The sequence below is a fragment of the Theropithecus gelada genome, chromosome 8 (genome assembly GCF_003255815.1).
Source record: "Theropithecus gelada isolate Dixy chromosome 8, Tgel_1.0, whole genome shotgun sequence".
Classification (NCBI taxonomy): Eukaryota; Metazoa; Chordata; class Mammalia; order Primates; family Cercopithecidae; genus Theropithecus; species Theropithecus gelada.
Window position 1 is genome coordinate 41861500 of NC_037676.1, and position 12774 is coordinate 41874273.

The 12774-nt window shown below is 42.5% G+C and overlaps 1 protein-coding gene across 2 annotated transcripts in view; it reads right to left on the reverse strand.

The window, feature by feature from the left end:
- RNF170 (ring finger protein 170) overlaps positions 1–12774 on the reverse strand; it is a 46053-nt gene that overhangs the window by 15644 nt on the left and 17635 nt on the right. For both annotated transcript variants that reach the window (XM_025393256.1, XM_025393255.1), the window contains exons 3-4: positions 5126–5201; positions 1206–1314 (exon numbers count right to left, since the gene is read on the reverse strand). In XM_025393256.1, coding sequence (XP_025249041.1) covers positions 1206–1275 — 70 coding nt within the window. In that variant the 5' untranslated portion in view covers positions 1276–1314; positions 5126–5201. The remainder of the gene's footprint in view (positions 1–1205; positions 1315–5125; positions 5202–12774) is intronic.

Here is a 12774-nt window from a genome sequence, read left to right on the forward strand (position 1 = left end):
TGAGCTGAGAGCACACCACTGCACTCCAGCCTGGGCGACAAGGTGAGACTCCATTTCAAAAAAAAAAAATTGGCTCTGTCACTTAACAGCTGGCCTACTCTTTGTAAAATGTATTATTATTATTTTTTTGAGACAGGATCTTGCTCTGCTGCCCATGCTGAAGTGCAGTAGCATGATCACAGCTCATTGCAGCCTCAAGCTCCTGGGCTTAAGCGATTCTCCTACCTCAGCCTCCCCAGTAGCTGGGACTGCACATGTGAGCTATTGCACCTGGCTAATTTCTTATTTTTGTGGAGACAGGGTCTCCTTATGTTTCCCAGGCTGGCCTCCAACTCCTGGGCTCAAGCAATCCTCCTGCCTATGCTGAGATTACAGGTGTGAGCCACAGTGCCTGGTCTCTTTGTAACATTTCTTCATATCTCTAAAGCCTGTTTCCTCATAGGTGGGGTTAGATGAAGTATATTAATGTCCAATACATAGGCTTGTAATAACTGATACTTTGCCCCTCAACCTGCTATGGCATAATCAGCCATAGAAGATTTTCCTGAATCTGCAGATTCAGGAAAAATGAGGAGTGGTGGAAAGCACTCCTTCCTGATACTAAGTAAGTGTGAAATTATTCCCTTCTTACCCCAAGGCATGCTCTAGGGTTCTCATTCTCCCTCATTAAACCTCAAGAGGTTGAGAGAGAGACAGACAGAGACAGAGACAAACATACTGAGACTAAGACCTTTAAGACTTTCAGTACAAACTCAGAGTCAAAAGTGGCAGGAGGGCAACGCAGGGTCTTGGGCAGGTTCTTGAGAGAAGAACCTTCCTGCCCTGGGAAGGATGAATAATAAATGAAACTCCCAAAGAGTGATGAACAAAGAGGGACTCAGTGAATCCCTCATGCTATGGATCTACTTGAACTACTGTCCAAAGAAACACACTTCTGTTTATGGGGAAGCTGAATAGTTTCTTTAACTTCTGAATCCATAGTTGCTACATGGACAAACTAAATAGAAAGTAAATAAGTAAGTATATTATTTAGATGCTAAGTATACTTGGTTGACAAGTAGAGCAGGATATCAGAGGTAATCTACCCTACTCGCAAAATACAAAATGTGACAAAGAGAAAATTAGGAATCCAGCCTTTGTACACATAGAGGTCTTGGTCTTGGTCTAAACAGTCACTTTTCCCAAGTATAGTGTTGTTTGCTTACCACAAAAAAGATGTCCACAGTTGGTCTCCACCGGGAAGGAGGCTTGGTGCAGGCAGATGGGACAGTACATGTCGGTGTAGAACTGCTGTCGAGCAGCAGCAGGTGCATCCTAATAAGAACACAGGTGCACACATTGGAATACAACACATGTAGTCCTCAACAGTATCTCATGTTAAATTATATTTGAGAACAGAGTCAACAGTGTGTAACCCTCATCACATTGTAAACGTGCAATAGTTTAAGGTTATAATTTTAAGAACATTATGAGGCTATATTGTTTTTATTTAAGCTGCATGGTCTCCACTTTCCTTCCTAAACACAATTTAAAGACAAAAACTTAGATTAACTCAAGAGTTCATCTTTTACTCTACTGGAATACATAAATTATTCTGAGTAACACAAGGCTGAGCTAGTGCATAAGCTAACAATAATAAATATTGAGGTCGGGTGCAGTGACTCATGCCTGTATTCCCAGCACTTCGGGAGGTCGAGGCAGGTGGATCACTTGAGCCCAGGAGTTCCAGATGAGCCTAGGCAACATGGCAAAACCCTGTCTCTATAAAAAATAGAAAAATTAGCCAAGAGTGGTGGTGGCATGCACCTGTAGTCCCAGCTACTTGGGAGACTGAGGTGGGAGGTCACCTGAGCCTGGGAGGTTGAAGCTGCAGTGAGCCGTGACTGCACCACTGCACTCCAGCCTAGGTGACAGAGCAAGACCCTGTCTCAAAAAGAAAACAGTATCAAATGTCAAACTGTTTTCTAAGTCTTCACTTTTTTCATTTTCAACGTCTTTTTCATTTTAAAAGTGTTGCACGTATGCAAGAAACATCCAGATATCAAAGACCTCACTAGGATGGATCATGAGGGCAAGGGATTTATCTGTAGGACTCATTGTACCTCAGGACTTAGAAAAGTGTCTACATGGCTGGGCACGGAGGCTTACACCTGTAATCCCAGCACTTTGGGTGGCTGAGGTGGGTGGATCACTTGAGGTCAAGAGTTTGAGACCAGCCTGGCCAACATGGTGAAACCCTGTCTCTACCACAAAATACAAAAATTAGCTGGGCATGGTGGCGTGCACCTGTAGTCCCAGCTACTTGGGAGGGTGAGGTGGGAGAATCACTTGAACTCAAGAGGTGGAGGCTGCAGTGAGCTGAGATCACACTGGTACACTCCAGCCTGGGCAACAGAGACCCTGTCTCAAAAAAAAAGAAGTGTCTACATAACGTATATCTTATGTTATTGTATTGTAAAAATACTTATTTATCAAAACTTGTTTTGATGGAACCCAGCAGATAAAGTTGCCAGCATGAAAAATATCTAATTACAGAAAAAGTATCAAATTTACTAAATAGGAACTGTTCTTAAGTGAATCAGATTTTTGCCACTCAATATTAATAAACAAATTTAATAAATTTAAATAATAATAAACATAACTAAAAGGTCATACTTCCAAAATAGCCCTAAATCACCAGAATATTCTGTGATCCAAGGCTACACCTTGATGTTATAGTCACTTATGTCAGTTTTAATGCTACAAAAAGTGTACAGCACTTTATGTTCCCTTCTCCACCTTTTCTTTTCTTTTTGAGGCAGAGTCTCACTCTGTCACCCAGGCTGGAATGCAGTGGTACAATCGCAGCTCACTGAAACCTCTGCCTCCCGGGTTCAAGTGATTCTCCTGCCTCTGGAGTAGCTGGGATTACAAGTGGCCACTACCAAGCCCAGCTAAATTTGTATTTTTAGTAGAGACAGGGTTTCGCCATGTTGACCAGGCTGGTCTTGAACTCCTGACCTCAGGTGATCTGCCTGCCTCAGCCTCCCAAAGTGCTGGGATTACAGGCGTGAGCCACTGCACCCAGCCTTCTCCTTATTAATTTTTAAAGAAACTGACAAAAATCAATTAACAGAGATGTCCAACAGAACTTTCTGCAGTAATTGAAATCTTTATCAGTGCTGTCCAATACAGTAGCCACGAGCCACATGTGGCCATTGTGTACTTGAAATGTGGCCAGTGTGACTAGAAGACTTAATTTCAGATTCTATTTAACTCACTTGAATAGCCACAGGTGGCTGGTGGCTGTCATACTAGACAGCAAAGAATAGACTACATCGCCAGCCTTATTTTCACTCTGAGAGCTGTGTGCCGGGCCTCAGGAAGAGGTGAGGCAGATGAGTGGACACTGCTGCAAGGAGACCTGGAAGATTCACTTCAATCTGGGGCCCCTCCATAGCTGAACCCAGTCATGAAATCGCTAGTGTCAGTGTTAGCAAATCTTAGCAGTCTCATATGTTAATGAGAATAATTATAATTGCCTTACTTATGTCTAAAGATTAAATACGATTGTTGTTTGGGAAATCACTTTGTAAATTATAAAACCTATCTCAACATGAATTATGGGTAACAATTGTTATGGAACAGAGTACTACTAATAGGCTTAAAGTATTGCTTTTTTTTTAGACGGAGTCTCGCTCTCTGTCACCAGGCTGGAGTGCAGTGGCGCAATCTCAGCTCACTGCACCCTCCCCCTCCGGGGTTCAAGTGATTCTCCTGCCTCAGTTTCCCAAGTAGCTGGGACAACAGGTGTGCACCAGCACGCCCAGCTAATTTTTGTATTTTTAGTGCAGATGGGGTTTCACCATGTTGGCCAGGAGGGTCTTGATCTCCTGACCTCGTGATCCGCCCGCCTCAGCCTCCCAAAGTGCTGGGATTACAGGCATGAGCCACTGTGCCTGGCCCTGCTTAAGTTATTCTTGTATCAATGAATATAAGTTCCATGAGGGTAGGAATTTTTGTCTGTTTAATTCACGATTGAATTCCCAATGCCTAGAAAATGTATGGCATGTGGTAGATGTTCAAAAAATATTTGGTGAATGGATAAATTATAAAACCCTTATTGGGGCCAGGCATGCTGGCTCACACTTATAATCCCAGCACTTTGGTTTTAGTGGAGCAAGCACAGCTCACTGCAGCCTCAACCTCCTAGGATCATGAGATCCTCCCACCTCAGCCTCCTGAGTAGCTGGGACTATAGCTGTGCACCACCATACCCAGCTAGCTTTTGTATTTTTAGTAGAGACGGGGTTTTGCCATGCTGCCCAAACTGGTCTGGAACTCCTAAGCTCAAGTGATTCTCCCGCCTCGACCTCCCAAAGTGCTGGGATTACAGGTGTGAGCCACCATGCCCAGACTGTAATCCTAGCACTCTGGGAGGCCGAGGTGAGAGGAGTGCTTGAGCTCAAAAGTTAGACAGCAGTCAGGGCAACATAGTGAGACCCTGTCTCTTTTTAATTAAAAAAACGAAACCCTTATTGGAAGTGAAGTTTGATCAGTAGGAAAGGAATTTTTAATTTTGTTTCTTGATGTTAGATATCTCGGTATGAAGGTGTACAATATCCTATTTATTCCAGGCTTCATAAAGTATATCTCCAATTCTTAGAGATTCCATCTGGTAAAAAGCAAAGAACAAACAGGAAAAAAATTAATTTTTTTCTTTGCCTAGCTAGTTTTATTGTTACAACTTTGCCAACTGAAGAAAAAAGGAGAAAAAAACCAAAACAGCCACCTCTTCTAGTTATTTCTTTGTAGATGTTAGGGAATATATGTCAGAAAAAAAGGGTTTTTCCACTACATTTCATTAAGATCAATTAGACAGCAATTATTTCTACACTAATAAACAATAGGAAAACTGCTATATTTTAAAGCAAATTAATAATAAACAAACATGAAGACATCTGAATAGATTAAGGCTAGGCAATTTGCCCATTCTGCAAATATACAATCTATAAAATAATATAAGGTAATTTGAAGCCGGAAAGAAGCCCATGTTTCCTAAAAGTAATTTACTAATGTTCTATCACAATTTCACATGCAAAGGGAGCTATCACATCTACTCCTCAAATAAATATATATACAATACCTGTTCTGTTTGAAGCTGTTCTCGAAGTACCCTTACTAGCTCCTGGTTTTCTGGGTGAATGTTTTGATGTACATTTCTGTTGAATAGAATATAATAAATTTTGAATAGAAAATATTATCAGATGAATCCATTTTCTTCATGGGTCTACTTTCTGACTTATAACTACTGGTAATTAATGTAATTGATGGCATACAAGCACTTCACTTCCGGGACTGTACGTTTCAGGCTGTCCTGTGGTGAGCTCTTCTGAGATCACTGCTTATTAGCCAATTTCAGGTTTAAGTGGCAAATGGTAAAATCCAGAGGCCTAGTACCTTGGAAATCTATTGTAAATGGAAGCTTACAAATAATGTAAAGAACATTTGTTTCTTTGGTGAAATTTCTTCAAAATAAGCAGTTATCTAATTTTACCTACTATTATGCATTTGAATGCTTTTCCACATCTAATTAGATCCTTCTCCTAATTTTCAGGTATTAGGGGAGGGGAACAGAGCAGAAACTAAAATTATTTAATGTAGAAAAGCCAAAACTTGGCCAGGTGCGGTGACTCACGCCTGTAATCCCAGCACTTTTGGAGGCCGATCACCTGAGGTGGATCACCTGAGGTTAGGAGTTTGAGACCAGCCTGGCCAACATGGTGAAACCCTGCCTTTACTAAAAATACAAAAATTAGCCAGGCTTGGTGGTGGGTGCCTATAAGCTCAGCTACTCAGGAAGCTGAGGCAGGAGAATTGCTGGAACTCAGGAGGCAGAGGTTGCAGTGAGCTGAGATCGCGCCATTGCACTCCAGCCTGGGCTGACAATGGCAAGACTCTGTCTCAAAAAAAAAAAAAAAAAAAGGAAGAAAAGCCAAAACTTAACATGTCACTAATATCTTGACATTAACAATTAAAATGGTGAATCAAAGGCAAGCGGTTAGTGGCTAACATAAACGGATGGGATAAAACATCCCATATTGAAAGTCAGATGTTGGCTGGGCGCAGTGGCTCATGCCTGTAATCCCAGCATTTTGGGAGGCCAAGGTGGGTGGATCACCTGAGGTCAGGAGTTCGAGACCAGCCTGACCAACATGGAGAAACCCTGTCTCTATTAAAAATACAAAATTAGCCGGGCTTGGTGGCAAATGCCTGTAATCCCAGCTACTCGGGAGGCTGAGGCAGGAGAATCGCTTGAACCCGGGAGGTGGAGGTTGTGGTAAGCCAAGACTGTGCCATTGCACTCCAGCCTGGGCAACAAGAGCAAAAAACTGTCTTAAAAAAAAAAAAGAAAAAAAAGAAAGAAAGATGTGTTGGTCAGGCTGGTAGGTAGGGTGAGGGCAAAGTGTTGCATGTTATCACAGCTTAATTTCATTTGGCTATTAATGTATCTTCTAAACATAAATGTCTTAAACAAGAATATTTTAAGTCTACACAGTCCCAAGGTTACTCCACAGAAGAGCCTTTACTCTCTGGGTAAGCCAATATCCAACAGAGATAAGAACTCTCATATTCGAATGTGATAGGGAGAAGTATAGAAATCTATCCTATGATTATTCAATTGTTAGCAAAAAACTGCAAATTTTAGAAAAAAAAATCAACTAAATATAACTGTTAGTTCACAGAAGACATAAAAGCAATTTAAAGTCAAATATCTAAACAATGAAACAATTTGAACTCTGTTTAAACCTGTTAAATCTTATTTTGTTGTTGCTGAGACATAGTCTCACTCTGTCACCCAGACTGGAGTGTGGTGGCGCAATCTCAACTCACTGCAACCTCCGCCTCCCAGGTTCAAGCGATTCTCCTGCCTCAGCCTCCTGAGTAGCTGGGATTACAGGCATGTGCCACCACACCTGGCTAATTTCTGTATTTTTAGTAGAGATGGGGTTTCACCATGTTGGCCAGGCTGGTCTCGATCCTGACTTCAGGTGATCTGCCTGCCACGGCCTCTCTAAGTGTGGGGATTACAGGCATGAGCCACCGTGCCCGGCCTAAACCTGTTAAAGCTTGATGCATTCTTCATTTTAAAATAAGGCACATTCTTATGATTGAACAGATGATCTGTGAAAGAAAGCACTCACTATATGAAAGCACCCTGTCAAGGAGCACTCTAACTAGCAGAGGAACCATCTCATTTAAATACCAGTGAATACCTAGCTAAATGGCATTTCTCCATTCTTTGAGAGTAGAAAACCATTCCCTTTTCATTGGAAAAAAAATCGTGATGACGTTTCAGAGTACAGACATGAACCACGTGACTGGAAAGCCTCTCCTCTGGCTTCTTTCTATAAGAAAGATGTAAGAATTCTTAAATCTGGTGATAGAATATTTTTAAAAATAGGATATTTTAAATATCCTATTTAAATGTATTTTTAAAATATATAATATTCTATTTAATTATATGTTAAAATATATATAAATTAAAAATATATTTAAATAGAATATATTTTTAAAAATATTCTACCACCAGATTTAGGAATTCCTACATCTTGTTGTGAAGCCAAACAACAAGAACAAATAGCCCAAGCTGCTAAATACTGCCTGTAACTCCCATGATGATGGTATTTGGAGACAAAACCTTTGGGAGGTAATTAGGTCATGAGGGTGGTGCCTTTGTGATAGGATTACTGCCCTTACAAAAAGATACATGAGATAACCTGCTCCCTGCTCTACTCTCTTCCGTATAAAGACACAGCAAGAAAACCACCATCCACAATCCATGAAGCCGAGTCTCGCCAGACACCAGATCTGACAACACCTTGATCTTAGACCTCCCAGGCTCTCAAACTGTGAGAAATAAATGTTTGTTGTTTAAGCCACCCAGTCTATGGTTATTTGTTTTTTTTGGGGGGGTTTGTTTTTTTTTTGTGTGTGTGTGTGTGTGTTTGTTTTGTTTTGAGACGGAGTCTTGCTCTGTTGCCCAGGCTGGAGTGCCGTGGCACAATCTCAGCTCAATGCAACCTCTGCCTCCTGGGTTCAAGCAATTCCTCTGCCTCAGCCTCCCAAGTAGCTGGGACTATAGCTGCACGCCATCATACCCTGCTAATCTTTTTATTTTTACTAGAGACGGGGTTTCACTTTGTTAGCCAGGATGGTCTCAATCTCCTGACCTCATGATCTGCCTGCCTTGAATTCCCAAAGTGCTGGGATTACAGGCGTGAGCCACCATGCCCAGCCTTGTTTTTTGTTTTGTTTTGTTTTGTTTAAGACGGAGTCTTGCTCTGTCGCCCAGGCTGGAGTGCAGTGGCGCCATCTCGGCTCACTGCAAACTCCGCTTCCCGGGTTCACGTCATTCTCCTGCCTCACCCTCCCGAGTAGCCCAGCTAATTTTTTGTATTTCTAGTAGAGATGAGGTTTCACTTTGCTAGCAAGGATGCTCTCGATCTCCTGACCTCATGATCCGCCTGCCTCGGCCTCCCAAAGTGCTGGGATTAGAGGTGTGAGCCACCGCGCCTGGCCACAAATTTGTTTTTGAGACAGATCTTGCTCTGTTGCCAGGCTGGAGTGCAGTGGCACAATCTTGGCTCCCTGCAATTTCCACCTGCCGGGTTCAAGTGATCTCCAGCTAATTTGTATATTTTTAGTAGAGGCGGGGTTTCACCATCTTGGCCAGGCTGGTCTTGAACTCCTCACCTCAAGTGATCTGCCTGCCTCGGGCTCCCAAAGTGCTAGGATTACAGGTGTGAGCCACGGCACCCAGCCTATGGTTATTTGTTATAACAAGCCAAACTGATTTAGACAATGGTCAAATACTTTTTGACAAGGGTGCCAAGGGTGCCAAGGGTGCCGAGACCACTCAATAGAGAAAGTATCCTCTTTCAACAAATAAGTGCCAGAAAACTGAATATCCATATTAAAAATATAAAAACTCAAAATGCATCAAAGGGCTAAACTTAAGAGTTAAAACTATACAAATTATAGGAAAAAGTAAGAAAATATTCATGCCACTGGATTTTGGCAATGATTCCTTATATATAAGACAAAAGCACAGGCCAAAAAAAGGAAAAAAACACAAAGATGACTTCTCAAAATTAGAAACTATGTATATCAAAGGGCACTTAAGAGAGTAAGAAGAATATCCACAGAAAGGGACAAAATATTGGCAAATCATATACAGGAAATCCTGATTTTGTTTCCCTTTATTGCACTTAGCAGATATTGTGTTTTTTACAAACTGAAGGTTGTGACAACCTTGTGTTGAGCAAGACTATTGGCACCATTTTTCCAACAGCATGCACTTGCTTCATGTTTCTGTGTCACATTTTGGTTATACTTGCAATCAATCAATCAATCAATCAACATTGTGTATGCTCTGACTGCTCTATTGACAAGCCATTCCCCAGTCTCTCTCTCTCTCCTCAGACCTTCCTATTCCCTGAGGCATTGACAATATTAAAATTAGGTCAACTAATAACTCTACAGTGGCCTCTAGGTGTCCAAGTGAAAGGAAGACTTGCATGTCTCTCATTTCACATAAAACCCAGAAATGATTAAGTTTTGTGAAAAAGACATGTTGAAAGTCCAGCTAGGGCAAAAGTTGTGCTAGCTGGCCAAGTTGTGAATTAAAAGGAAAAATTCCTGAGGGACATTAAAAGTATTAGTCAAGTGAACACATAAATGATAAAAAAGCAAAACAGCTTTATTGCTGACATGGAGAAAGTTTGAGTACTCCGGATAGAAGATCAAACCAGCCACAGCATTTCCTTAAGCCAAAGCCTAATCTAGACCAAGTCCCTCCCTCCTTCAATTCTGTGAAGCTGAGGGAGGAAAGGAAGCTACAGAAGAAAAGTTGAAAGCTAGCAGAGGTTGGTTCATGACATTTAAGGAAAGACGAAGCGCAAACTTTTATTTTAGGAATAGCAAGTGCTGATGCAGAAGCTGCAGCAAGTTATCCAGATCTAGCTAAGATCATTGACGAAGGCTGGCTATGCTCAATAACAAAAAAAAATTTTTTTTTTTTGAGACAGAGTCTCTCACTCTGTCGCCCAGGCTGGAGTGCAGTGGCGTGATCTTGGCTCACTGCAAGCTCTGCCTCCCGGGTTCATGCCATCCTCCTGCCTCAGCTTCCCAAGTAACTGGGACTACAGGCACCCGCACCATACCTGACTAATTTTTTTGTATTTTTTAGTAGAGACGCGGTTTCACTGTGTTAGCCAGGATGGTCTCGATCTCCTGACCTTGTGATCCGCCTGCCTCGGCCTCCCAAAGTGCTGGCATTACAGGCGTGAGCCACCGCACCCAGCCAATAACTTTTTTTTTTCTTTTGAGACGGAGTCTCGCTCTGTCTGTTGCCCAGGCTGGAGTGCAGTGGCCAGATCTCAGCTCACTGCAAGCTCTGCCTCCCGGGTTTACGCCATTCTCCTGCCTCAGCCTCCCGAGTGGCTGGGACTACAGGCGCCTGCCACCTCGCCCGGCTAGTTTTTTGTATTTTTTAGTAGAGATGAGGTTTCACCAGGTTAGCCAGGATGGTCTCGATTTCCTGACCTCATGATCCGCCCGTCTCGGGCCTCCCAAAGTGCTGGGATTACAGGCTTGAGCCACTGCGCCCAGCTTTTTTTTTTTTTTTTTTTTTTTTTGAGACACAGTCTCACCCTGTTGCCCAGGCTGGGAGTACAGTGGTACACTCTTGGCTTGGCGGAACCTCTGTCTCCCAGGTTCAAGCAATTCTCGTGCCTCAGTCTCCCAAGTAGCTGGGATTACAGGTATGTGCTACCATGCCTGGCTAATGTTTGTATTTTTAGTAGAGACAGGGTTTCGCCCTGTGCTGACCAGTGTTGGCCAGGTTGGTCTCAAACTCCCGGCCTCAAGTGATCTGCCTGCTTCGCCCTCCCAAAGTGCTGGAATTACAGGCGTGAGCCACCATGCCCCGCCAAGAACATTCTTAATTCATGGGAGGGGATCAAAATACCAACATTTACAGCAGTTTGGAAGAAGTTGACTTCAGCCCTCATGGATGACTTTGAGAGGTTCAAGACTTCAGAGGAAGAAGTCACTGCAGATATGGTGGAAACAGCAAGGAAACTAGAATTAGAAGTGGAGCCTAAAGATGTGACCAAACTGCTGCATCATGACCATATTTGATCAGATAAGGAGTTGCTTCCTATGGATGAGCAAAAGAAGTGGTTTCTCAAGATGGAATCTAATCCTGGTAATGACATTGTAAGCATTGTTGAGATGACAACAAAGGATTTAAAATATTACATAAACAAAGTAGATACAGCAGAGCCAGGCAGGGTTTGAGAGGATTGACTCCAGTTTTGAAAAGAAAGTCTGTGGATAATATGCAATCAAAGTGCATCACATGCTACATACAGAGGAATCTTTTGTGAAAGGAAAAGTCAGTCAATGTGGCAACTTTATTTGTTGTCTCATTTTAAGAAACTGCCAGCCAGGCGCAGTGGCTCATGCCTGTAACCCCAGCACTTTGGGAGGCCGAGGCGGGCGGATCACAAGATCAGGAGTTCAAGACAAGCCTGACCAACATGGTGAAACCCCGTCTCTATTAAAAATACAAAAATTAGCCGGGCATGGTGGTGCACGCCTTTAATCCCAGCTACTCAGGAGGCTGAGGGAGGAGCATTGCGTGAACCCAGGAGGTGAAAGTTGCAGTGAGCTGAGATCATGCCACTGCACTCCAGCCTGGGCGACAGAACGATACTCTGTCTCAAAAAAAAATCACACTGCCACAGCCACCTCAACTGTCAGCAACCACCACCCTGATCAGTCAGCAGCCTTGACATGGAGTCAAGACCCTCCACCGGCAAAAACATTACGACTTGCTGAAGGTTCAGATAGATAACTGTTAGCATTTTTTAACCATAAAGTATTTTATAATTAAAGTATGTATATTGTTTATTAGACATAATGCTATTGTACACTTCAAAGACTATGATATAATGTGAACATAACTTTTATATGCACTAGGGAACCAAAAAATTCATATGACTCACTTTATTCGTTTTATTGTAGTGGTCTGAAACCAAACCTGAAATATCTATGGGGTATGACTGTATCTGATAATAATATCAGAATATATATAGAACTCATAACTCAAAAACAAAAAAGTAAACAACCCAATTCAAAAACGGGCAATGGTCTTCAATAGTCAATTCTCCACAGAAGACAGACAAACTGCCAGGTATGGTGGTGCACACCTGTAGTCCCAGTTACTCGGGAGGCTGAGGCAGGAGAATTGTTTGAGCCTAGGAGTTCTAAGCTGTAATGCAATATGCCACTTGGGTGTCCCCACTAACTTTGGCATCAATATGATGACATCCCAGGAGCAGGGCACCATCAGGTTGCCTAAGGAGGAGTGAACTGGCCCAGGATGAAAACAGAGCAGGTCAAAACTCTGGTGCTGCTATTTACAGGAGCAAAGACATGGAATCAACCTAGATGCCCATCAATGGTGGACTAGATAAAGAAAATGTGGTGTATATACACCATAGAATACTATGCACCCATAAAAAGGAAAGAAATCATGTCCTTTGCAGCAACATGGATGCAGCTGCAGGTGATTTTCCTAAGTGAATTAATATAGAAACAGAAAATCAAATACTAGGGCCAGGAGCGGTGGCTCATGCCTATAACCTCTGCACTTTGGGAGGCTAAGGTGGGCAGATCGCTTGAGCCCAGGAGTTTGAGACCAGCCTGGGCAACATGGTGAAACAC